We start from the raw sequence: 25,443 nt of genomic DNA on the forward strand, positions 1-25,443 counted from the left end.
GATGCAGCTGCCTCCGGGGCGTGGTCCCACAAATGCAACTGTTGTTTGTCAGCACCCTGAAGACGCTTAGCGGCCGCCAAAAGAACAGCTGGGACTCCCCCCCGAACAGGTTACCCAGGGACCCCTGTCACTGGAGGGTTTTAAGCCCAGGCTGGACGCACCCTGTCTGGGCCGCTCAGGGGTCCCTCGGCTTTGACTTGGAGCTGGGCAGCTGCCCTGAGGCCCCCTTGAGGTCCCCTCCAGCCCCACGTCTAGGAAACCTCCACGCACGACATGGCCCAAAGGGCAGAGCCGCCCCGGGAGCTCGGTGGCCTGGCCGGCCATCACACCACGTCGCCAGCAAGCTTGAGGCAGCGGCCGGACAGTTCCTCTCGGTAGCTCACCCGTGGCACCAGCTCGTCCCCAGCCCGCTGCTGGGCCGGGCGTTTCTGCCAGCCTGGCAGGGTCAAATCTGCCCCCGCCCCAGCCTAGTGCCAGAGGCCACCGGCTCCCCCGCATGGGCCTCTCCGGCTTCCTCTCCCTCCCCTGGCTGGGTGCCAGGCCCAGCACTTCCTCCCAGGCAGGCAGCCCGAGCTGCAGCGGCCGGGGGTGCTAGGAGCCCAGGGCAAGTACAGCCGACCATGGCAGGGGCGCTGGGCAGCGAGGGGCGGGGGGCTCTCTGAGGTGCATCGGCCACAGAGCGGCTGGGGGGCTGCGAGCTTGGGGCTGGGGCAGACGGAGGCTGGGAGAATCACCATGTCTGATGCTCTCCCGCCACAGGCATGGGAGAGATTCACTAGCAAGGGGGGAGGCAGAGATGGGAGGGGAAAGGTTTCCTGTGAAAAACTGGCTCTGTGGACCCCCCCCCCCTCCCAGAGCCATAGAGAGAACCCAGGAGTCCTGGCGTCCAACCCTCCCTTCTCTAACCACTAGACCCAACTCCCCTCCCGGAGCCAGGGAGAGAAACCAGGTGTCCTGGATCCCGGTTGTTCTCATCCTGAATGTGAAACGCTTCGTTCTTTTCCTCTCCTTCTCTCTCTTTTCCTCTCCCTCCTTTAGTTGCTGTGACGGCTCCTGTCTGCACTGCGCAGTCTGGGAATAGGCACCCGCTGCCCTGATGGAGGCAGAGCCCTCCGGAGTCATCCTGCTGACACAGATCATACCCCAGCCCCACTCATCAGACCCCTCCGCCCCAGCGCGGCCCCTGCGGAAGTTCTACCAGGGGGAGCCGCTGGCTCTGGGCGTGAGTCCAGCGTGGCCGGGGGCTGGCCTGCAGAGGGGACCCAGGGGGACACAATGAGCCTTTCCGGCTCCTGCTGCTGCCTGGGCCATTAACAGGAGGCAGCTACTGCCCTTGCTGGGTGCAGTTGCCTGATTAGCTTGGATGGAAGATGCTCAGGCTTTTAGGTGCAGGGGGTCCTGTCCTTGGCCACAGGCTGTCATGTGTGGCTTTGGTATAGTGCTGTGGCCCTGAGGATCCCAAAGTGCCTTAGAAATGTGGGTGGGGATGATTGTCTCTGTAATACAGAGAGGGAAACTGAGGCACGGAGCTAGGTGGGTGCCTGAGTGGAGACTTACAGCGAGTCAGGGTCAGGATGCACAAAACGTGACCCTCTGAGCATCCTCCTCCCCTATGAGAGCTGGAAATAGAAGCCAGGAGTCCTAGCTCCTCTGCTGTAACCCACTAGACCCCCCACTCCCCTCCAGAGCTGGGGATGGAACCCAGGAGTCCTAATTCCCAGTTGTTTTCATTAGGAATGTTCCACTTGGGAGCATGAGGCAATTACATTATTTTAATCCATGACTTCCATACTAAGGTGATGGGAAATATAGACGAAAACAAAGGTAGATGCTTATCTAAGTTGATTCGTTAGGTAGAGAGATTTACTAAATGCTTAATTCAGTAGTTTAATTGTATAAGTACTGGATAACTGTAAAAAGAACTTCATAACCCTGTAGTAAGGACTGAGTAACCATCTAACGGGGAATGAATAACCATGTAGTAAGCACAGAGCATCTATGCAATAAGGACTGAGTACTAATGTAGTAAGAACTGAGTAACAATTTAGTTGAGTAAGGAAACAATTTAGAGTGAGTAAGGATATAGTAAGAACTGAGAAATAATGTAGTAAAGACCGGATAGCCATCTAGTAGGGAATTAATAACCATGTAATAAGGCCTGAGTAACCATCTGGTAGGGAATGAATAACCATGTAGTAAGCACAGAGCATCTATGCAATAAGGACTGAGTAAGGATGTACAGTAGTAAGAACTGAGTAGGCAGGACTGAGACGCCATCTAGTAAAGAATGATTAACCAGGTAGTAAGGACTGAGTAACCAAGTAGTAAGGACTGAATAGCCACATAGTAGGGACTAAGGCCCAGCTTTACAAAGGTGGCCAATGTTGCAGAGAGGTGCAAGTAGGACTTACCAAGTCTTACACAGGTCAGGTGCCTGCAGCTCATGGAAGGTCAATGGGAGTTAGTCACTTAGCTCTGGCACTTTTGTCAAGCCCAAGAGACACCTATCTGCATTCAGGTGCCTAAATACCTTTGGAAATCTTGGCCTAAGTAGATGTGTAGCCATATAATTATCATCCCTAGCTCTTAGTAGCCTTTGTCATCCGTCAATCTCAAAGTACTTTACAAACGAGGTATCGTGGGGAAACTGAGTCAGGGGGAGGATAAGGGACTTGCCCATGGTCACCCAGAAGGTCGGTGGCAGAGTTGGGCATAGAACACAAGTCTTCTGCGGATCTGTCTAGAGGCTTTATCCTCTTGTGAATGACAAGCCAAAATACAGAGACTCTGTGTAGTAGAGACTGTGTCACCGTGTGGTAGGGATGGAGTAACTGTGTAGTAGGGACGGAGTAACTATGTAGTAAGTTCCCCACAATGCAGCTCCTGGCCAGTAACATGTTATGCCCCATGATGTCTCGGCAGATCACACAGATATTCACGGGCATTGTGCAGGTAGCTTTCGGCATCGTCCTGATCCTGGTGAATAAGTACCAGCTAATAGTACACTCGGGGACTCCCTTTTGGACTGGGATCTTGGTAAGTCCTAGTGGTGGGGGCTTCGGGGGGTGTGTGTGTGTGTGTGTGTGTGTGTGTGAAAACAAGGAGGACATCATCTCCAAATCCTCAGTGTAGGGTGGTTTAGCCAGCCAGTGCCGTGCCCTGAACCTGGCTTCCCGGAGCACATGGCCAATGGTCTTTGGAAGCCCAGCTGGCACTGCCAGCGGTGGTGACTGGGGGAACTGGCCATGGGGCTAGGAGAGCCAGGGGTTGCCCACTGACCTGCTGGGTGAGCTCGCATGTCCCCTCTGTGAGTCCTTCTGAGTAACCACTGGGGAGGGAGAGCTCAGTGATTTGAGCATTGGCCTGCACAACCCAGGGCTGTGAGTTCAATCCTTGAGGGGGCCAGTTGGGGATTGGTCCTGCTTTGAGCAGGGAGTTGGACTAGATGATTTCTTGAGGTCCCTTCCAACCCTAATGATGCTATGACCTATCACAGGGTCTTCTTAGGCCCACAGCACCTGGACCCCCTCCTCCATCTTCAACTGAGTCCCTGTGGGGCATACAGAGCCTCTGGCATGGGGGGATCCAGAACCCCCTGGCATGGAAGCGGGAGGCACATAAGGCCCTTGGCATGGTGAGGAGGGAGTCTCTGGGATGTGTAATGAGTTTGAGAAATCTGTGCCCCCTCCCCCCAGTGTATTGATCCTCACCCTGCCTGTGAGGGAGGGAATGCCATGGAGGGGAAACTGAGGCACCAAGCAATTGTGGGGGGGCGCTGGGATAGTCTCACCTGTTGGGCAGAGTGGGCAGCAGCGTTCACCCATCTGTGCTTTCCCTGCAGTACATCATTTCGGGGGTCATTTGTGTGGAAGCTGCCAAGAACCCCAAGATCTCACTGGTAAGGAACGAGGTTTTTGTCCCCTGTTTTTTGAGCCAGTTGGAATATATTGGGGTCCCCCCCCAGGGAAAGTTAAATGAAACATGAACAATGGGGGGGGGGTTTACTGCAAATGCCAAAATTTTGACTTTTTTCCCAGCACTGAAAATTCACATCCCAAACCTGCCCAAATGGCTGAAAATTGAAACATTTTACCCCAAAACAGTAACAAAAGGAAGAATTTACAGGGGGAAATTGCCCCAAACTGAAAAATTTCAGCCCAAAACAGCCACCAAAAAATCCCCCCCGCCCCCAGTTTTTTCAGACTTAAACAGCAGCCCACCCCAAACAGCTGAAAACAGCCGATTGGCTGCCAACATTTGCCCAAGAAAGAGAGCAAAATGGTAGCTGGAAGCTGCTAAAAAGTGCAGGGAAAATGAAAAATGGACCTGCTGTACCATGGAGGCTGGGCACAGGCCGAGGGCGTCTGGAGGGGTGCAGGATTCAAGGGTGGGAGGGCGCCTGGGGAGGATGCAGGGGTGGGAGGCGTGTGGACGACGTAGCTGATGCCTCCCCTCCCAGGTGAGGGGCCTGCTGGCTATGAATATCCTCAGCGCCATAGTGAGCGGACTGGCCATCGTCCTCCAGTCGTTCTTCTTTGTCTTCGACTACCGGCACGGAAACTGCCAGTGGATCGAGTCGTCCCAGTCCTGCGCGCTGACCTCCCAAGTGCCCACGGTGAGTCCGGCCGCCCCCTGGGCCTGCCCAGCTCTGCCCCGCGAAGCTGGGGGCACTGGTGCTATCCGTGACCCTGATCATTAGGGCCCTGGCCCAGGCGTTGGGTGCCATTAGGGGGCGCCATGCTGCAGAGTGGGGCAGGAGAACGGGAGGCTCAGCAGGGGGCGCCGTGCTGCAGGGAGCAGGAAGCTCAGCAGGGGGCGCTGTGTTGTGGGGAGCGGGAGGCTCAGCAGGGGGCGCCGGGCTGCGGGGAGCGGGGGGCTCAGCAGGGGACGCCGTGCTGCGGGGAGCTGGAGGCTCAGCAGGGGGCGCCGTGCTGAGGGGAGCGGGAGGCTCAGCAGGGGGCGCCGTGCTGTGGGGAGCGGGAGGCTCAGCAGGGGGCGCCGTGCTGAGGGGAGCGGGAGGCTCAGCAGGGGGCGCCGTGCTGAGGGGAGCGGGGGGCTCAGCAGGGGGCGCCGTGTTGTGGGGAGCGGGAGGCTCAGCAGGGGGCGCCGTGCTGAGGGGAGCGGGGGGCTCAGCAGGGGGCGCCGTGCTGAGGGGAGCGGGGGGCTCAGCAGGGGGCGCCGTGCTGAGGGGAGCGGGGGGCTCAGCAGGGGGCGCTGTGCTGAAGGGAGCGGGGGGGCTCAGCAGGGGGCACCGTGCTGAGGGGAGCGGGAGGCTCATCAGGGGGCGCCGTGCTGAGGGGAGCAGGGGGCTCAGCGGGGCGCGCTGTGCTGAGGGGAGCAGGGGGCTCAACGGGGGGCGCCGTGCTGCAGGGAGTGGGAGGCTCAGCAGGGGGCGCTATGCTGTGGGGAGCGGGGGGCTCAGCAGGGGGCACCGGCTGAGGGGAGCAGGGGGCTCAGCAGGGGGCGCTGTGCTGTGGGGAGCGGGAGGCTCAGCAGGGGGCGCTGTGCTGAGGGGAGCGGGGGGCTCAGCAGGGGGTGCTGTGCTGAGGGGAGCGGGGGGCTCAGCAGGGCGCGCTGTGCTGAGGGGAGCGGGGGGCTCAGCAGGGGGCTCTGTGTTGTGGGGAGCGGGAGGCTCAGCAGGGGGCGCTGTGCTGAGGGGAGCGGGGGGCTCAGCAGGGGGCGCTGTGCTGAGGGGAGCGGGAGGCTCAGGAGGGGGCGCTGTGCTGAGGGGAGCGGGAGGCTCAGCAGGGGGCGCTGTGCTGAGGAGAGCGGGGGGCTCAGCAGGGGGGCACCGGGCTGAGGGGAGCGGGAGGCTCAGCAGCGGGCGCTATGCTGAGGGGAGCGGGAGGCTCAGCAGGGGGCGCCGTGCTGAGGGGAGCGGGAGGCTCTGGAGGGGGCGCCGGGCTGAGGGGAGCGGGGGGCTCAGCAGGGGGGCACCGGGCTGAGGGGAGCGGGAGGCTCAGCAGGGGGCGCCGTGCTGTGGGGAGCGGGAGGCTCAGCAGGGGGCGCCGTGCTGAGGGGAGCGGGAGGCTCAGCAGGGGGCGCCGTGCTGAGGGGAGCGGGGGGCTCAGCAGGGGGCGCCGTGCTGAGGGGAGCGGGGGGCTCAGCAGGGGGCGCCGTGCTGTGGGGAGCGGGGGGCTCAGCAGGGGGTGCTGTGCTGAGGGGAGCGGGAGGCTCAGCAGGGGGCGCTGTGCTGAGGGGAGCGGGGGGCTCAGCAGGGGGCGCTGTGCTGAGGGGAGCGGGAGGCTCAGCAGGTGGCGCTGTGCTGAGGGGAGCGGGGGGCTCAGCAGGGGGCGCTGTGCTGCGGCGAGCGGGGGGCTCAGCAGGGGGCGCTGTGGTGTGGGGAGCGGGAGGCTCAGCAGGGGGCGCTGTGGGGAGGGGAGCGGGAGGCTCAGCAGGGGGCGCTGTGCTGAGGGGAGCGGGGGGCTCAGCAGGGGGCGCTGTGTTGTGGGGAGCGGGAGGCTCAGCAGGGGGCGCTGTGTGTATTGTCAGTCAGTCCCTTGTGGTTCTCCCCTGGCCAGGATACCATGTTCGGGGTGACCATGATTCTCTTCGTCTTCACCATCCTGGAGTTCTGCGTTTCCATCTCCAGTGCTGCTTTCGGGTGCAAAACACTCTGCCGGGACAGCTACAGTGACATGGTGACAGCCTCTGTGCGAGGGGGTGGGGGGCTGGGAGCCAGGACTCCTGGGTTCTATCCCAGGCTCAGAGAAGGGAGTGGAGTCTAGAGGTTAAAGCCAGGGGTGAGGGGTTCTATCCCTGAGTATGTGAAAAAATTGTCATAGAATCTCAGGGTTGGAGGGGACCTCAGGAGGTATCTAGTCCAACCCCCTGCTCAAAGCAGGACCAATCCCCAACTAAATCATCCCAGCCAGGGCTTTGTCAAGCCTGACCTTAAAAACCTCTAAGGAAGGAGATTCCACTACCTCCCTAGGGAACCCATTCCAGTGCTTCACCACCCTCCTAGCGAAAAAGTTTTTCCTAATATCCAGCCTAAACCTCCCCCTCTGCAACTTGAGACCATTACTCCTTGTTCTGTCAACACATCTTCTTTTTAGGTCAGTTGACAGATGTAGGAACCTCCCCCTGCCCCCGTACTTCCCTAGGGGAGTTATTCCATGAACAATTTGTGTCTGTGCACTGCCCTATGGGGCTGCATGGGAATGTGGGGGGAAGGAGGGAGGAGTAGGGGGTACAGGGGAATGTGGGGGGCCGGGGAGTGGCTGTCCCTCATGCTCTCCTCCTGTCTCTCCCTCCAGTCTGTGGTGATTTATCAGAACATGGGGCCCCCAGCTGCCCTCGCCAATGAGCCTCCCAAAGGCCCGCCCCCTTACCAGGACACCCAGACCCCCTGAGCCGTGCCCCACGCCAGCTGCCGGCCGACCCCAACCATTGTGAGCTGCTGCTGGTCCTTCAGTGGCCCCCAGGGGGCAGCGCAGCATCTTGGCCAGCACCGGGGACTTGCTCCGGATGGTGCCATCTACACTAATGGTGTGACAGCTTCCTGCTGCGGACTGAAAGAGACAGCGCGAGACTACAGCGTGGCAACGTACAGCTTCTTTCTTTCTTTCTTCTCCCCTGCTGACAGGATCTGATTCCTCTCTGCTGCACATTTGCCCCTGATCTCCCCACACCCAATAAACGTGTTTCATGTGAACGACCGGCCCCAGTTTCTGCCTCACTTATTCATCAGGATCCCCTGACTTGGTGAAGGGAGAGGGGCAGCCCAGGCATGGCCCGGGCATTGTAGGCACTGCCAAAATGCTGGACCTGGGGTGGGCACCTGAGAACAGGTGAACTCAGTGCATGGCACTGAGATAAAGGCAGCGAGCTGAGAACAGGTGAGCTCGGGGCATGGCCCAGGCCCGTGCTACGTACGTGTAGAGCTCTAAATCTGGTGCAATGTGAGCGAGGGGTTCCTGAGAGGCACCCCTCCCCCAAGAAAACAGCTTTTCTTAAGGTTAACAGATTCTCCCCATGCTCGTTGCACACAGACAGGGGTCAAGCCAGGGGTCGGCTCCTGCCCCGAGTGGGCTCAAGCGCTCGCCATTTACCCCGGCTAGTGCGTGGCACCAACTTACCCCTCAAGGGAGCAACGCTGAGCCTGCCCCTGGAGACGGGGGCGTGGCTACCGGGCACGTGCCAAAGGAATGATGCGGCGCCGGTGGAGCCAGCGTGCCCAGGTGGGCAGCCAGCCAGGCTGAGCTCCCCGATCTGGTGGAGGTTAAAGGAGCGTGTTATGGGCATGAAACCTGAGCCAGCGCCAGGCGCTGGGAGTTCAAATACAGGCATGGAGTGAAATCAGGGCGGGGAGTAAACCTGGTGCTGAGCTGCACCTGTGTTAAAGGTGGGCGGGGGGGATTTGGGCACAGTGGTAAATCGGGAAGGGCTCAAAGGAACTCCGAGGTGCAAAGGCCGGCGGAGAAGGGAGTGAATGGGGGGGAGTGGAGGTGGTTATGGGGAGGGGGCTGGGTGGGAGGGGACAGGATTTAAGAGGGATCAGAGGATGGGGTGGGGATTCTGGTGACACGCCTCTGTGGTAGTTCTGTAAAAGTGTGTGTGGGGGGGGGGAGGCAAGGGGGCCAGGACTCCTGGGTTCTCTTCCAGCTCTGGGAGTGGAGTGGGGTTGAATGGTTAGAGCAGGAGGCAAGGAGATGGACATTAATTGCAGGGAAAATCTTCCCCTCCCCCCAAGTCCGGCTGCCCCTGGAGGGAAGTGTTGAGAACAAGCTGTTCTCTGCCTGGGGCGGGAAGTGCCTGGCCTGGAGCCGGGCCGGGGAGGAAGAGGAGCTAATGAGAGTGGGGAGTGGCGATCCGGGCCCTGGAGGGTTAATATTGAGCAATGGTTTCGCAATGACTCCCTCTGCCAGTAACTGTGACCCTGCAGCTGTGCTGAGCCCCCTGCAGCGTGATGTCCCCTGGGCCACTCCCCGCAGCACAGCACCCCCGCCCCACCCCCCGCAGCGCGATGTCCCCTGGGCCACTCCCCGCAGCACAGCACCCCCGCCCCACCCCCCGCAGCGCGATGTCCCCCGCCCCACCTCCCGCAGCACAGCACCCCCGCCCCACCCCCCCAGCGCGATGTCCCCCGCCCCACCCCCCAGCGCGATGTCCCCTGCCCCACCCCCCGCAGCACAGCACCCCCGCCCCACCCCCCGCAGCGCGATGTCCCCTGCCCCACCCCCCGCAGCACGATGCCCCCTGCCCCACCCCCCGCAGCACAGCACCCCCGCCCCACCCCCCGCAGCGCGATGTCCCCTGCCCCACCCCCCGCAGCACGATGCCCCCTGCCCCACCCCCCGCAGCACAGCTCCCCCGCCCCACCCCCCGCAGCTCGATGCCCCCTGCCCCACCCCCCGCAGCACAGCACCCCCGCCCCTCCCCCCGCAGCGAGATGTCCCCCGCCCCTCCCCCCGCAGCACAGCACCTCCGCCCCACCCCCCGCAGCACGATGTCCCCTGCCCCACCCCCCCCCGGCACAGCACCCCCGCCCCACCCCCTGCAGCGTGATGTCCCCTGCCCTACTCCCTGCAGCACAGCACCCCCGCCCCACCCCCCGCAGCACGATGTCCCCCGCCCCACCCCCCGCAGCACAGCACCTCCGCCCCACCCCCCGCAGCACGGTGCCCCCTGCTGAGCCCCTTGCCCCACTCCCCACAGGACGACATGCCCTAGCTGTGCCCTCCTCCATCGCGGCAGTTACTGGCAGAAGGCGTCATTGCTAAATCACTGCTCAATATTAACCCTTCAGGGGCCAGACCCTGGGCTGTGTCTGTCACACCGTAGGGCCTGTTCCTCGGCTCCCCACATCCCCCACCCTTCTTAGTTCCTCTTCCTCCCCTGGCCAGGCTCCAGGCCCAGACGCTCCCTGCCCCAGGCTGAGAACAGCTCGTGCTGCGCAGGCCCCTCCAGAGCAGCGGGGGCTCAGGGAGCCAGGGCCCGTCTCTGTGGGGACCCAGGCATCAGGTGATGCTCCAGGACAGGCCAAGAAGCAATGGGCTTAAATTGCAGCAAGGGAGGTTTAGGTTGGACATTAGGAAAAAGTTCCTAACTGTCAGGGTGGTTAAACACTGGAATAAATTGCCCAGGGAGGCTGTGGAAACTCCAGCACTGGGACAAACGCCGGTCAGGCCTGGTCAGGCTGTTACAGTCCTGCCGTGAGTGCAGGGGACTGGACCAGATGGCGCATCGAGGTCCCTTCCAGTCCTAAACTTTTAGAATCACTGAACAAAGCACCAAACCGCCAAGAGAGTCTAATCAGCTCCTCCCTTAACCATTAAAGACGATAAAGTCATTGCGGCGGAACTAAATGGATTCTTTGCTTCAGTCTTCACGGCTGAGGATGTTAGGGAGATTCCCAAACCTGAGCTGGCTTTTGTAGGTGACAAATCTGAGGAACTGTCACAGATTGAAGTGTCACTAGAGGAGGTTTTGGAATTAATTGATAAACTCAACATTAACAAGTCACCGGGACCAGATGGCATTCACCCAAGTCGGTACCGGGCAAATTAGTCGAAACAATAGTTAAGAATAAAATTGTCAGACACATAGAAAAACATAAACTGTTGAGCAATAGTCAACATGGTTTCTGTAAAGGGAAATTGTGTCTTACTAATCTATTAGAGTTCTTTGAAGGGGTCAACAAACATGTGGACAAGGGGGATCCGGTGGACATAGTGTACTTAGATTTCCAGAAAGCCTTTGACAAGGTCCCTCACCAAAGGCTCTTACGTAAATTAAGGTGTCATGGGATAAAAGGGAAGGTAAGGACCTGGATTGAGAACTGGTTAAAGGACAGGGAACAAAGGGTAGGAATTAATGGTAAATTCTCAGAATGGAGAGGGGTAACTAGTGGTGTTCCCCAAGGGTCAGTCCTAGGACCAATCCTATTCAATTTATTCATAAATGATCTGGAGAAAGGGGTAAACAGTGAGGTGACAAAGTTTGTAGATGATACTAAACTACTCAAGCTAGTTAAGACCAAAGCAGACTGTGAAGAACTTCAAAAAGATCTCACAAAACTAAGTGATTGGGCAACAAAATGGCAAATGAAATGTAATGTGGATAAATGTAAAGTAATGCACATTGGAAAAAATAACCCCAACAATATATACAATATGATGGGGGCTAATTTAGCTACAACGAGTCAGGAAAAAGATCTTGGAGTCATTGTGGATAGTTCTCTGAAGATGTCCACGCAGTGTACAGAGGCGGTCAAAAAAGCAAACAGGATGTTAGGAATCATTAAAAAGGGGATAGAGAATAAGACTGAGAATATATTATTGCCCTTGTATAAATCCATGGTACGTCCACATCTCGAATACTGTGTACAGATGTGGTCTCCTCACCTCAAAAAAGAGATTCTAGCACTAGAAAAGGTTCAGAAAAGGGCAACTAAAATGATTAGGGGTTTGGAGAGGGTCCCATATGAGGAAAGATTAAAGAGGCTAGGACTCTTCAGCTCGGAAAAGAGAAGACTAAGGCGGGATATGATAGAGGTATATAAAATCATGAGTGATGTTAAGAAAGTGGATAAGGAAAAGTTATTTACTTATTCCCATAATACAAGAACTAGGGGTCACCAAATGAAATTAATGGGCAACAGGTTTAAAATAAATAAAAGGAAGTTCTTCTTCACGCAGCGCACAGTCAACTTGTGGAACTCCTTACCTGAGGAGGTTGTGACGGCTGGACTATAACAGTGTTTAAAAGAGAACTGGATAAATTCATGGTGGTGAAGTCCATAAATGGCTATTAGCCAGGATGGGTAAGGAATGGTGTCCCTAGCCTCTGTTCGTCAGAGGATGGAGATGGATGGCAGGAGAGAGATCACTTGATCATTGCCTGTTAGGTTCACTCCCTCTGGGGCACCTGGCATTGGCCACTGTCGAGAGACAGATACTGGGCTAGATGGTCTGACCTGGTACGGCTGTTCTTATGTTCTTACGTTATTGCAGAGAGAGCGTCAGCTAGTATCTGAGACCTGGGCTACACTACAGAGTTAGGTCGACGGACGTCAGCTTACGTTGCCTTGCTTCTGTTCAGGTCTACGCTCCAACAGGGCTTCTGCTGACGTGAGTCGCCAGCTACACCGACCCAATAACGCCACCTCTGCAAGAGGCGGAGCGCTTAGGCGGGTGTAGTTAGGGCGACGCAGTGGCTGTGTAGACACTGTTACATACATCACCTGGAGGCTGTCAGCCCTGCATGGGCCTCACAGCCAGAGCCCTGCCATCGGGACTGACAGCTGGAGCCTGGCCAGGCTGAGAGCTGGAGCCCCGCTGCTGGGCTGACAGCCGGACCCCTGCTGCGGCCCCCGGTGAGGGATGGGGGCTAGGAGAGCTGGGGGTGGCTCCCAGACCTACCACTGGCCCGCTGGGCGAGCTGGCGTGTCCCTCTGTGAGACTTCGGGGTGGCCACTGGGTGTGTGTCTGTGCAGGGCCCCGACCTATCGCAGGGGCTTCTCTGGCCCCCATCGCCGCAGCACCTGGGTCCCTTCCCATTGTCACTAGGTCTGGTGAAGTGAGGCCTGACACGCCGCTCAGTGGCTCGTCACTAGGTCTGGTGAAGTGAGGCCTGACACGCCGCTCAGTGGCTCGTCACTAGGTCTGGTGAAGTGAGGCCTGACACGCCGCTCAGTGGCTCGTCACTAGGTCTGGTGAAGTGAGGCCTGACACGCCGCTCAGTGGCTCGTCACTAGGTCTGGTGAAGTGAGGCCTGACACGCCGCTCAGTGGCTCGTCACTAGGTCTGGTGAAGTGAGGCCTGACACGCCGCTCAGTGGCTCGTCACTAGGTCTGGTGAAGTGAGGCCTGACACGCCGCTCAGTGGCTCGTCACTAGGTCTGGTGAAGTGAGGCCTGACACGCCGCTCAGTGGCTTGTCTCTGTCCGTCCGTCTGGGTGGGTGTTACAGGGTAGGGTCTGAACTCCGCATCCGATCAGCCCCAAACTGCCAGGGAATGAACCAGGCAGAACCCTGTCGATTTCGGGGGCACCAGAAAAACAGAAGGGAAAAAGGGTGAGGGACACTAGAGCCACTGGCCTGGGGAAAGAGTGGGGGGATCTGATACATGGGGGAGGGGGGCACGCAGATCCCCTTGCTAACCTGTTCTAGTGCTCAGCTCCCCTTAGAGTTAGAAAGTTGGACCTAAAATCCACCCTCAGTCTCACCTGCTGGGGATTAACCATCTCTTCTCACCCCACCTTCGCTGGACAAGGAGAACAGCTGACCCCCGGCTGCATCAGAACTGCCCTGGCCCTGTTTCAGGACTGTCATCAGGGCCCCGCTTTGGGGGTTGAGAAATCTGCACTTTCCAACAGCAAAGCATCCCTGTGGAAAACCTCCCGCCCGCTCTGGAGAGAAGCCCAACGCTCAGCCTGCACCACAACTCGGTGCCGCCAGCCCTCCGCTGCTCACCCTTCTTTTGGGCAGGGGAAGGAAATGATTAGTCTCGAGAGGTCCTGCTGGTGAGCAGCGTATTGCCTGCAGCCTGCTGACAGGAGCCATTGTGCACCAGGCAAAGAGGCGCAGGGGAACTGGGAGACTGTCCAGCCCCCGGCCTGCCCTATTCTTACATCGGCTCCAATCAGGGCGGCGATGGTTTCTGGAGCTTCCCAGGAGGGGCCCCTTGTTTACGGGATGGGGTCCAAGCTCAGCTCTTTCCTGATGGAGTGACAGCCAGCTGCAGAGCCGGATGGAGGGTGAGCCGGAGGCAGGATGGGATTGGGGAAGGGGATTTTCCCTGGCTGGGTCTCTCCGGGGGGCTGTCGGTTAGTGGAGGGGTCAGGGATTGCTGCGACGGGGCAGACGGTGCTGGGAGTTCAGGGGCACGAGGGACCTGCGTACAGCACACACTGCTGATATACACACACGCACACACACTCTCACACACACACTCAACTTCCCTATAAACAGCCACACGCGTTGCCCCTTCTGACCTCAGCGGCTAGTCAAGGTAGGGGGCTCGGGGGACGCCCCAGGTGGAGGCAGAAATCGGGGCTAGCCAGGAATTGGCTGGGACGCAGGTTTGTTTATTTGCAAGCAGTGTACGAAGTCCCGTGTCTCTGCACCCAAATCAAACAGTTGCTCGGCTTATAGCGCCTCCAGGCTCCACAGCTGGCGCCAGCCCTGAAAGGTCCCGCTCCAGCTTTTCCCAGGGTCACATTGTGCAGACAGGGACCTGCTTGGCTTTTCTAGCCTCTGCCTCTGCCTCTCGCTGGTCTTGGCTTGCTTTGCACTTCAATATTAGGCTGACCCAGCTACAGCACTCAGGGCTGTGGAAAATTCCAGGCCAGGAGCTCTGGCGCTCGGTCGACCTCAGCCCCGGTGTGGACACGGCCAGGCCCATGTTAGGATTCTCCCGTTGACCTACCTACCACAGGAGTCAATACTGCGATGGAAACCCCCACCACCGACGTTGGAAGGGCCTGCACGAGAGTGCTGGAGCCGTGCGGCTGTAGCGTAGACGCCGCTTGTGTGTGAGCTTAGTGTCTGGGTGTTCTTGCACCCAGCCCTGCCCAAAACAATACTCAGCCCAAAACCTGTGTGTATGTGACACACCTTTTGTCTTTACTGGGGATTATGTTTACAGCTATGTTAATGGGAGGGTGAGTTCACACCTGTCAACCTGACCAGGATTTTAACCCAAACTATAGGGTTTCACCCAGCTCAACACATACACACACACAGACTCACAACAATGGACACAAACACACAGTCACACTCCTGCCACAGTCACATAGACATGCATGTTCACACAAAGACACTCAGAGAGAGACAGACATACACAACAGAAACACACATTCACACTCTGTCTCTCTCACACACACCCATTGAAGCACAGCAAGCTGGCAACCACAGGGATGCAACATGGACATATGAACAGTCCCACGCACACAGTCAGACACACAGAAAGTCACGTGCACACTGACATGGACAAATGGACAGTCCCGTCAGACACACAGAGAGTCACATGCACATATGGACAGATGGACAGTCCCACCAGACAATCAGACACACAGAGAGTCACATGCACATATGGACAGATGGACAGTCCCACCAGACAATCAGACACACAGAGAGTCACGTGCACATATGGACAGTCCCACCAGACAATCAGACACACAGAGAGTCACGTGCACATATGGATAGATGGACAGTCCCCAGACAGTCAGACACACAGAGAGTCACGTGCACATATGAACAATCCCACCCACAGACACACACAACCACACACACATCTTAGTCCATGGTGGAAGCTCAATGGCTCAGTACCTGGGCTCCTTACTGGGGCTCTGGCTCTGGATATAACCACAGTGTTTTGGGGGATCCCCACCATTCTGTATCACCCCTGGCCTGTGCATCTCTCCTGACTCCCAGGCAGGGGCGGCTCTACGTTTTTGGCCGCCCCAAGCAGTCATGCGCGGGAGGCGCCCCGGAGCCGCGGGAGCAGCGGACCTCCCGCGGGCATGACTGCAGAGGGACCGCTGGTCCCGCGTGGCTCGGCCGGACCTCCCGCGGCTGCGGACGGTTCGTGGGTCCGGCGGCTCCGCTTGAGCTGCCGCAGTCATGCCTGCGGGAGGTCTAGCCGAGCCGCGGGACGAGCGCCCCGTCCGCAGTCATGCCTGCGGCAGGTCCGGTCCTCCCGGGGCTCCGGTGGACCTCCCGCAGGCATGACTGCGGCAGGTCCGCCGGCCCAGCCTGCCGCCGCCCCCCGGCGGCAGGGAACGCCCCCTACATTTTGCCGCCCTAGGCACCAGCTTGTTTTGCTGGTGCCTAGAGCCGCCCCTGCTCCCAGGTCCTCTCCCCTTTCTAGACCAGCTCCCTTCTTGTCATGGCCATCTCCGCTGGGGCCCCTACTGAGCCCCTGCAGCACGGCCTACCGGGGGTCTATCTCCTGCCCACTCCGGCTCCAGGTGGGGCTGCTAGCCAGGGCATCTCTCCGGCTCTGTTTTCGCTCATCTCCGCTCAGTTCTTGGGACCCCGCAGCGGGGGCTCTGCTCTTTACTAGGCAAGAAAAATGGCACAACACTCCATGCTCAGCCAGAACCAAGCTCAGCCCTGCCTCTCACCCCCTCTCTATACCCAGCCCAGTGAGTTCTTCACTACCATGGAGGTTTCCAGTGGAACCCAGCCTGGGCCACGGGGGAAGTTGAGAGACACACTGGACTCCACTGCGTCCCCTGCTGCTCACTGAAGTGATGCCGATGTGGAGGGGTAGAGCTAGGGTGATGATAACATGACCTGGGAGGAGGTGGAGTGGGTGGGAAATCATCCACCTGAGTTATAAATGGATCATCACCCCATTCCCTCCTTACAGAAAAAGAAGACCTTGAATTTTCCCTACACTTTGATTAGATTGAGACTCTTCCCAGACTGCGCCTCACTGAATCCTCCTTCACTGAGAAGCTGGTTTGTGCGGCTCTGGAATTCTGCTGTGATGCTGGTGTGAGCGGTGGGATACTAGTGTTAGCCAGGGGATACTGGTGTTAACAGTGGGATATTGGTAATCAAGGTGAGATATTGATGTGAGAGGTGGGAAAATGGTGTGAGTGATGGGAAACTGGCATCAGTCATGGGATATTGGTGTTAGCGGTGGTATATTGGTAATCGAGATGAGAGACTGCTGAGAGGTGGGAAATTATTGTGAAAGGTGGGATACTGGGGTCAGTCATGGGATATTGGTGTTAGTGGTGGGATACCGGGGTTAGCTGTGGGATACTGGTTTGAGAGCTGTGAAACAGATCTGACATGTGGGACACTGGGGTCAGTGATGTGAAAGGAGCGAGACTGGTGTTAATACAGGTGCCAGTGGTGGGATACTGGTGTTAATACAGGTGTCAGTGGTGGGATACTGGTGGCAGAGAAGTGGGATGCTGGTATGAATGGTGAGAAACTGGTGTTAGCAGTGGGATCTTGGTGTCAGTGGTGGGATACTGGGGTGAGCGGTGGGAAACTGCTTTTAGAAATGGGATATCAGTGTCAGCCAAAGGAACAATTATCCCATCGCTCCACTGCCACTTAGGGGGAAGGGGCAGGTTCATGGGGCACAGACCGTGGGAGCCATTTTTGGCTCAGTAGTGCCCCCTGCTGTGGGTGAAAGCGATGGCGATATTAAAGGGGTTAATTAAGGTGATACTAACATGGAGGTGATTGGGCACCGCAAGGAAAACCCTGACCTGTATCTCCCCCAGATAGGGCAAGAGCTGATGCAGATGAGCTGAGGGTGGGGGGTTATCTGTTACCCTGGGGGAGCGGGGGTGTCTTTTACCTCCCCAGTGCCCTGCCGACACAAAGAAAGCCCAGCTGTTATCTCAGCAGGGTTCTGCTATGGCCACCACCGGGACAGCCAGCTCAGCCGGCCCCATCACCATCATCAACAGGTTCATCACCCAGCCCCACACGGCCAGTGCTGCCAACCCAGCCAAACCGCAGCCCCTGGAGAAGTTCTACAAGGGGGAGCCGCTGGCCCTGGGGGTGAGTATCCTGTGCACTAAAAGGGATAGTTGCTTTCGGGAGGCTTCCCCACCCACCTGGGACAATCGGCCAATGAGAGCTTGTTCTGATGATGTCGTGGTTTGAAGGTGGTGTCCCATTGGCCAAAGGATGCTGGGGGGATGCAATTCCGGAGGCCGATTCCCCCCAGTGCTTAGGATACACTGGGTGGGTGTTTACATGACCCAGCCCTGGCCTCTTGCTGCCCCCACCTTTGCCCGGACGCGAGTGTCGTGCCAGGGAGGAGCCTGGCTCAGTTACCCCAGAAACGCCAGCATCGTTCTGGCAGAGAGGGCAGCCGGCTGGGGCCAGCGTAATCCCCTGAGAGCAGGCGCCTAGTTCTCCTGTACCTGCCAGACCGTGGGCCGCTGCCCCTGAGCTCAGGCCGTGCCGGTGCGTCCCCCTGACCATTGCTTTCTAAGCCCAGAGCCCCCCAGGCCAAGCACTGCATCCAGCCTGTCTGTATTGCAGCATGTCTGACTTCCCTGGTGGTTCACGGGGACTGTGGCTTCTGCTGGGATTATAATTCCCCAAATTTTGTGATGATGAAACATTAAAATTGCCTCCCTCATGTCCCGGATCAGACCCATGGGCCCAGCTAGCCTGGTATCCCCTCCCCTCCCTGCCCACATAGCTCAGCCCCATGGGCCCATCCAGCCTGGTATCCTTCCCCCTCCCTGCTGACCCAGTATCCTTCCCAACTCTCCCTGCTGTGTCAGATCTGACCCATGGGCCTACTTACCCCTTCCCTACCATAAACACCTAGTGTGCCCCTTGGGCATCTCCCTCAAGCTTGCTCCGTGCCTCAGTTTCCCTACCTGTACAATAGAGATAACAGCACATTTCTGCCTCCCAGGGGAGTTGGGATGGGGAGGATCAATGCTTTAAAGACTGAGACTATGAGAGGCTATGGTGATGGCAGGGCCGTCCCTGGGGCGGGGGGTGGGTGGGAGGGACCCGGGACATCAGTGTCAAGTTTCTAATCTGCCGGGGGGTGCTGCCCCCTCACCCTGCCCAGGCCCCGCCCCCACTCCACCCCTCCCCCCGAGGCCCCACCCCACCTCTGCTCCTTCCCTGCCCAGTTCCGCCCCCTCCCACGAGCACGCTGCGCCCTCCCTCCCCTCCCCTCCCCTCCCCTCCCTCCCAGCGCCTCCTGATGCCGCAAAAACCATCTGATACATGACAGGCGATAGGCGCGGATTGGCAGGGCCCACTGGTGGGCAGGAGGCGCTAGGGGAAGGGAGAGGTTCTGGTAGGGGGGGCTCCTCCTCGTCCCCCTGCCCGCTTGCCTCCCCGTTCGCCTCCTCACCCCACTCGTCCACCTGTCTCCCGCCTAACCTCCCCACCCGAGCGGGGCCCCAATTTGCCGTACCCAAGGGACGGCTCTGGATGATGGGCACCAGCTAAATACCCAAAACAGAGGGACCTGTTAAGAGCACCAAGGGGAAAGCGACCCCTAGCGAGCTTGGGGTGCAGTGATGAAATTCTTGGCTTCACTTCCTGGTAGATCACCCAGATCCTAGTTGGAGCTGTGCAGCTTGCTGTCGGGGTGATGATGGCTATGGTCAGCTCCTCTTTGTGGACATTGGCATTGAGTGTGCACGTCCCGATATGGAGCGGGTTGCTGGTAAGTCTCCACCCCACCCCACCCTCTGCCATCGGGTCACATGTAGGAGCAGGGAAGGATTGGAGCACGCTCAGTGCAGACAGACCCTTTGGAGATTCTAGCTGCCAAACTCTAACACATCTCCAAGGAGCATGTGCAAATGGAAATTTTTCAAATGCTTATAATTTGGCCAAATTTGAGTGGACTTTTTATGGAACAGCAAAAGGCACATCCCTGTCCCCGTGACTTCCTCCCCTGCCACAATTCCAGGCCCTGCTCCAAAGCATGCAGGCACTAGAGCTTCTCAATGAAATGGTTGTAAGAATTATTTTTACCATGGGCAAAACAAAATACTTTCTCCAGCCTCATTCTCAGCAACGGCTGAATGATTTGGATTGAAATTTATCCCCAAAACTGAGCCAGCAGCAGGCTGAGAATGGGAAATTTCATCCCTAATAGCTAATGCTTGGCAAAGTTATCAGCACCTGAAAGTAGGGTCTTATAATGGGATGTGTTGGTCAATCTTACCGCTAGGTGGCGCTAGCAGCAGACCCTACAATAGGATACGTGGGGCTCTAATCACACCAGGCGACTTGCCAGGGCACTGGAGAGAAATATACAGATGTGCAGGGTCAGGCTGTGGGTGGATCAGCACAGACGTTGGTTCCCATGTGACCACCAGCCTTTACCCTGTCTCCTGCTGGACTACCTCTCCCAGGCTCACCCTCGTCTAGTATTTCCCAGCATGCACAGCACCTATCCACCCCTGCTGCGCTCCATGAGTGCTAGACACAGGCACAACTCTGCTTCTAACCCCTTCTCTCTCCCCCTCACAGTACATCATCTCGGGGGCCCTCTCAGTGGCGGCTGCAAAGAATCCCAAGATACAACTGGTACAAACTGATGCCTCAATTTCCTTCCTATCTAGCTATCTACACACCCCATCTATCTTTCTATCTATCTATCCCCCACACCCCCACTATCTATCTATCTATTATCTATCATCTATCTATCTATCTATCTATTTTGGGGGGAGAGATAGCTCAGTGGTTTGAGCATTGGCCTGCTAAACCCAGAGTTGTGAGTTCAATCCTTGAGGGCCCATTTAGGGATCTGGGGTGAAAATCTGTCTGGGGATTGGTCCTACTCTGAGCAGGGGGTTGGACTAGATACCTCCTGAGGTTCCTTCCAACCCTGCTATTCTATGATATCACTCCCTATATCCATCTATCTATCCCCACACACCCGCTCTATGTATGTATCCATGACTGGTTAGATCACAGAAACCACCCTGGGAGCTGCCACCTGATGTGCCAAGACTACCTCTGCTCCTGCTTTCCCTGCCAGCTCAGGACCCCAGCACCATGTCTTGCTGAGTCAGACACGCCCATCTGCTCCAACACAGACCCAGGGTCTGAATTACTTGCCCCAAAGCTGCAGGTTTACCTGAAAGCAGCTCACAGAAGTGTGCTTGTCTTTAGCACTCAGATGCCCAACGCCCAATGGGGTCTAAACCCAAATAAATCGGTATTACCCTGTATAAAGCTTATTTTATTAACTACAGAAAGTAGGATTTAAGTGGTTCCAAGTAGTAACAGACAGAACAAAGTAAGTCACCAAGCAAAATAAAATAAAATGCACAAATTTGTCTAATCAAACTGAATACAGATAAGATCCTCACCAGTTCCAGAATGCTCTTTTTACAGACTAATCTCCTTGTAGCCTGGGTCCAGCAATCACTCACCCCCTGCACACTGTCCTTTGTTCCAGTTTCTTTCCACTATCCTGGGGGGTGGAGATGCTCTCTTTAGCCAGCTGAAGACCCTATGGAGGGATCTCCCAGAGGTTTAAATAGACTTTCTCTTGTGGGTGGAGGCCCCCTCCTCACTCCTATGCAAGTCCAGCTCCAAGATGGAGTTTAGGAGTCACCTGGGCAAGTCACATGTCTATGCATGACTCATAGTTTTTACAGGTAGCATCCATTGTTTACATCAGGCCTGCACAACATACGGCCTCACTGTGCGGCCCGCGGGGGGATTCTGAATCCCCCGGACACGGCGCTCTGCGGGCAGCCCAGAGCCCTTTGAATCCCAGCCGTGGCAGGGAATCAAAAGGCTCTGCGCTGCCCGCAGCAGCAGCGGGCAATCAAAGGGATCTGGGCTGCCCGCAGTCACGGGGAGCGCAGAGCCCTTTAAATCCCAGCCACGGCCGGGAGTCAGAGGGTTCTGGGCTGCCCACAGCCGCGGGGAGCCCAAAGCCCTTTGAATCCCGGCCCGCGGCCGCTGATTGCCCCTTCTACGGACCCCTGCCCTAACTGCCCCCCAGGACCCCCACCCCCTATCTAACACCGCTGGTCCTTGTCCCCTGATACCCCTCTCCCAGGACCCCACCCCCTATCTAAATGCCCCTGCTCCTTGTCCCCCAATTGCCCACTCCCGAGACCCCTGCCCCTAACTGCCCCTTGGGACCCCAGCCCCTATCTAAGCCTCCCTTCTTCTTGTCCCCAACTGCCCCCTCCTGTGATCCCCCCAACTTCCACTCAGGACCCCAACTTCCCCTCAGGACCTCACCCCCTACCTGTCCCCTGATGAACCCCTGAGACTCCCATGCCTATCCAACCGCTGCCTGTCCCCTGACTGCCCCCCCGAACCTCTGCCCCATCCAACCCCCCCCCCTGCTCCCTGTCCCTTGACTCCCCCCCAGAATGCCCTACCCTTCTCCAACCCCCAGCCCCCTTACCGTGCCACTCAGACCAGCATGTCTGGCTCCATGCAGCTCCAGACACATTGCTGCCATGCTCCCCCATGGAGCCCACAGCCCTCTCCCACCCCCAGCACCTGCCTTCCAGATTTGAACATCCCAAAATTCAGGAGTGCTCAAGCTCAGTTTGGGCAGCTGTTACTTCATTTCTCCCAAATCAAATATACTGATCCACTGTAACTTGCTGTAGAAAAAGTAGGATAAAATTGAGCAAGAAATGCTTATTAGCACTGGAATTGCTATTTTCAACAGCCATTGCCTTTTTGTTTGTTTAAAAGGAAGACAGTGAGATTGCATTGGCAAATTCCCCATAGAAAGAAAGAGTGGAACAAAAGAATAATAAAGGCACCTCAACTTTTCCTCATTTATGGAGGACAGTCTTATAATATGCATCCAGATATCCTCCAATCACACAAGCTGAAAATTGTTCCACTTTACTGCAGCTCTGTAACCATATGGGAACCAATCCTGTCTGTGTTCTGTGCACATCCAAAATTCCTGCTGAATGACCCTCCCTGGGAGCGAGTTACCAGTGACCCAGGGCTGGGGCGGCAGGGTGTGTGTGTGCGGGGGGCACTGGTGGGGGGGAGCCCCGGGCTGGGGCAGCAGCAGGGTGGAGGGAGGGCAGTGGTGGGGGGGAGCCCCGGGCTGGGGCAGCAGCAGGGTGGAGGGAGGGCAGTGGTGGGGGGGAGCCCAGGGCTGGGGCAGCAGCGGGGTTGGGGAAGGGCACTGGTGGGGAGGAAAGGGGGAAGCCCAGCGCTGGGGTGGCAGGGGGTGTGGGTGGGGGGAGAGCCCAGGACTGGGGCAGCAGAGGGGTACAGGGGGGAGACCAGGGCTGGGACGGGGGGTAGCCAAATTTTTTTTTGCTTGGGGCAGCAAAAAACCTAGAGCCGGCCCTGCCGGGTTCCCCCAGCCGCCGGAGCCCTGGGCCCTTTAATTTGCCCCTGAGGGCTCCCACCCACCTCTTCAGCTGGGAGCCCCTGGTTGATTTAAAATCAAGTATCACCTCCCCACCCCAACCTTCCTTTTTGGCCCACAGCTGTTTTGGTGGGGTGGCGCTGGGGAAGGAGGGTTTGTTTCCACGGGGCAGGGTGTTTCCGCGGGGCCGGGAGATGCTGGGGGGGCGTGTTTCCGCAAAGCCGGGAGGTTTCGGCCCTCAGCTGTTTTCTTTGGAGGAATGTGGCCCTCGCCGCTTTACAAGTTGTGCAGGCCTGGTTTACATGATACCTTGAACATCCTCAAGTAGACATCTTATGTGGATTGGAGCCTTCCAAGATCCACTGTCCTTTAAGTGTTTCTTGATTAGGTACTTAACTTCAACATTCCTTTCTCCAGGAACACACCAAATGCTCTTCTAAGGTTATTTAGAAATCAAGCCAGTACACAGCCAACATTCATAACATTCATAACTTCGAATACAAAAATGATACATGCATACAAATAGGATTAATACATTCAGTAGAACATAACCTTTACGGAGATATGTTACATGGCATATGTAGCATAAAACACATTCTAAGCATATTTCTATAAAGCCTTATGGGAGGTACTATCTATCTATCTATCTATCTATCTATCTATCTATCTATCTATCTATCTATCTATCCCCACACACCCATCTATCTATCTATCTATCTATCTATCTATCTATCTATCTATCTATCTTATACCCACAATCACTCGTTCTTTCCAAAGTGGTTGGAATTATTTGAACCGTACCTCAATCCAGCGTCTCGATTTAGCCCCTAAATGTTCCCGTCTGAGCGAGGGTTTGGCCATTAGGCTGCACTGCTACAGCAGTGGGAGTTAACATTATGATCCCAGTAATGGGACGTCATCGTGTGGGCTCGCCCCACAGCCAGGGTGGGGGTGTCTGCCCCGAGAAGGGCTGGGCTTCATGCCAGGTTGTCCGCGTGTGTCCAGCTGGGCTCTCAGTGCACGCCTCTCTCCACCCCCGTCTCCCATCCAGGTGAAAGGCAGCCTGGGAATGAACATCATCAGCTCGGTGCTGGCTGGATGTGCCATGATCCTGTACCTGATCAGCTTGACAGAATACAGGCATCAGACCATCTGTTACTGGTACCCAGAGAACTGCATCACTTATGTGAGTACTTGGTATCGCAGCATGAGGGCAGGGCTGTCAGCACATCCATCCCCCTGCTCCCACGGGGATCAACCTGCTTCCCATGGCCACCCCCAGGGACTGCCTTACCCAGCTGGCAGGGAATGGGCCATGGGTCCTTTCCCCTCCAAGGGGGCTGGCTCTGATCCAGCCCCAGGGCAAGGGACTGGCTGTCTCGGGGCAGGGGGCAGGAAATGGCACATGGGGGCAGTCGCTCTGACCCAGCCCCAGGGTGGGGGTGTGGCTGGCTTGGGGGTGCGGGGAATGGGAGATGGGGCCTTTCCCTTATGGGGATGCTGGCTCTGATCCAGCCCAGGGTGGGCACTGGCTGGCTTGCGGGGCGAGGTTGAGGGAATGGGACATGGGGACTTTGCCCCATAGGGAATTCAACAGTTTCCCATTGGCAGAAGGTAACCACAGCCTGCATAGCGGTTCTGCTCCTGTTCACCTTCCTGGAATTCTTTGTCTCCATCTCCACTGCGGCCTTTGGGTGCAAAACCATCTGCCGGAACAGCTACAGCGAAGTGGTAATGATGTGTCACCATGGGGCCTGTATTAATGACAGAGACGGTGGAGGGGTGGGGGGTCTAGTGGCTTACAGGAGGAGTGGTGGGAGCCAGGACGCCTGGGTTCAATTTCCATCTTGGGGATGGGAGTGGGATCTAGTGGACTAAAGTGTGTGTTTTTGTGGGTGGGGGGAGACTGGGAGCGAGGACTCCAGGGTTCTATACTGGGAGCCCATCACTGGGGTGGTGCTGGGCTGAGAGGCACGCGTGACTCCTGTCCTGATAGGTTGTGCTCACGTTTTCCTGCAGTCTGTGGTCATTTACCAGAACATGGTGCCGCCAGATGATCCAGCTACTGCCACCAACACCCACACTGATGCTGTTGCCTGCACTCCTCCTCCTTACAAGGACCTCGCCACCCCATGAGATGTTCCCTAGGGCAGCCACTGCCTGGATCACCAGCTCCCTACATACCGTGCCCACCTGTGCCTGGTTGGTGACCAAAGCAGCAGAGTGGGAACTGGTCATAGCTCCTCGCTCCCGACACTGAGCCTGCTGACCTCCATGCACTGATCACACTGCCGATGGCGAGAGACATGTCCCTAAAGATGCCTGACCTACAGCATCACACAATCGATCTGCCGGTCTCCTGGCCCTTTCCGTCCTACCCCCGTGGATGGGATTTCAGCCCCAGGTCCCACACTCTATAACATGTCCAGGCTGCCTCCAATAAATCCTTTTTCTCTAATCATCCAGCCCTGATTTCCTTCGCTCCTGTGTTCAGTGGGATCCCCTGATCCTAAGCCCCAGCCTGTTGGGGGGGATTATCTGGACTGTCCCCGATACCCCCCATTAACAGGGCCAGTGTGCGCTGGGGCCCAGGACGAGGTGCCTGGAGTGTGATGGGGAGGACAGCAGGGGGTTGGGTGGCAGGGGTGACTGTGAGAGCAGCTTT

At 57.3% G+C, this 25,443-nt stretch overlaps 1 protein-coding gene across 1 annotated transcript; it reads left to right on the plus strand.

The window, feature by feature from the left end:
• Positions 1 to 497: 497 nt before the first annotated feature.
• On the plus strand, positions 498 to 25,239 carry LOC123351473. The gene is made up of 14 exons (XM_044990860.1): positions 498 to 604; positions 1,039 to 1,222; positions 2,923 to 3,036; positions 3,842 to 3,898; positions 4,460 to 4,615; positions 6,522 to 6,641; positions 7,260 to 7,320; positions 12,046 to 12,074; positions 17,279 to 17,476; positions 19,002 to 19,121; positions 19,937 to 19,993; positions 23,830 to 23,964; positions 24,390 to 24,509; positions 24,798 to 25,239. Exons 2-14 carry the CDS (start codon positions 1,097 to 1,099, stop codon positions 24,912 to 24,914), a joined length of 1,410 nt encoding a protein of 469 aa, XP_044846795.1. The 5' UTR covers positions 498 to 604; positions 1,039 to 1,096; the 3' UTR covers positions 24,915 to 25,239.
• Positions 25,240 to 25,443: the final 204 nt, after the last annotated feature.

This window comes from Mauremys mutica, chromosome 17, assembly GCF_020497125.1.
Source record: "Mauremys mutica isolate MM-2020 ecotype Southern chromosome 17, ASM2049712v1, whole genome shotgun sequence".
Classification (NCBI taxonomy): domain Eukaryota; kingdom Metazoa; phylum Chordata; order Testudines; family Geoemydidae; genus Mauremys; species Mauremys mutica.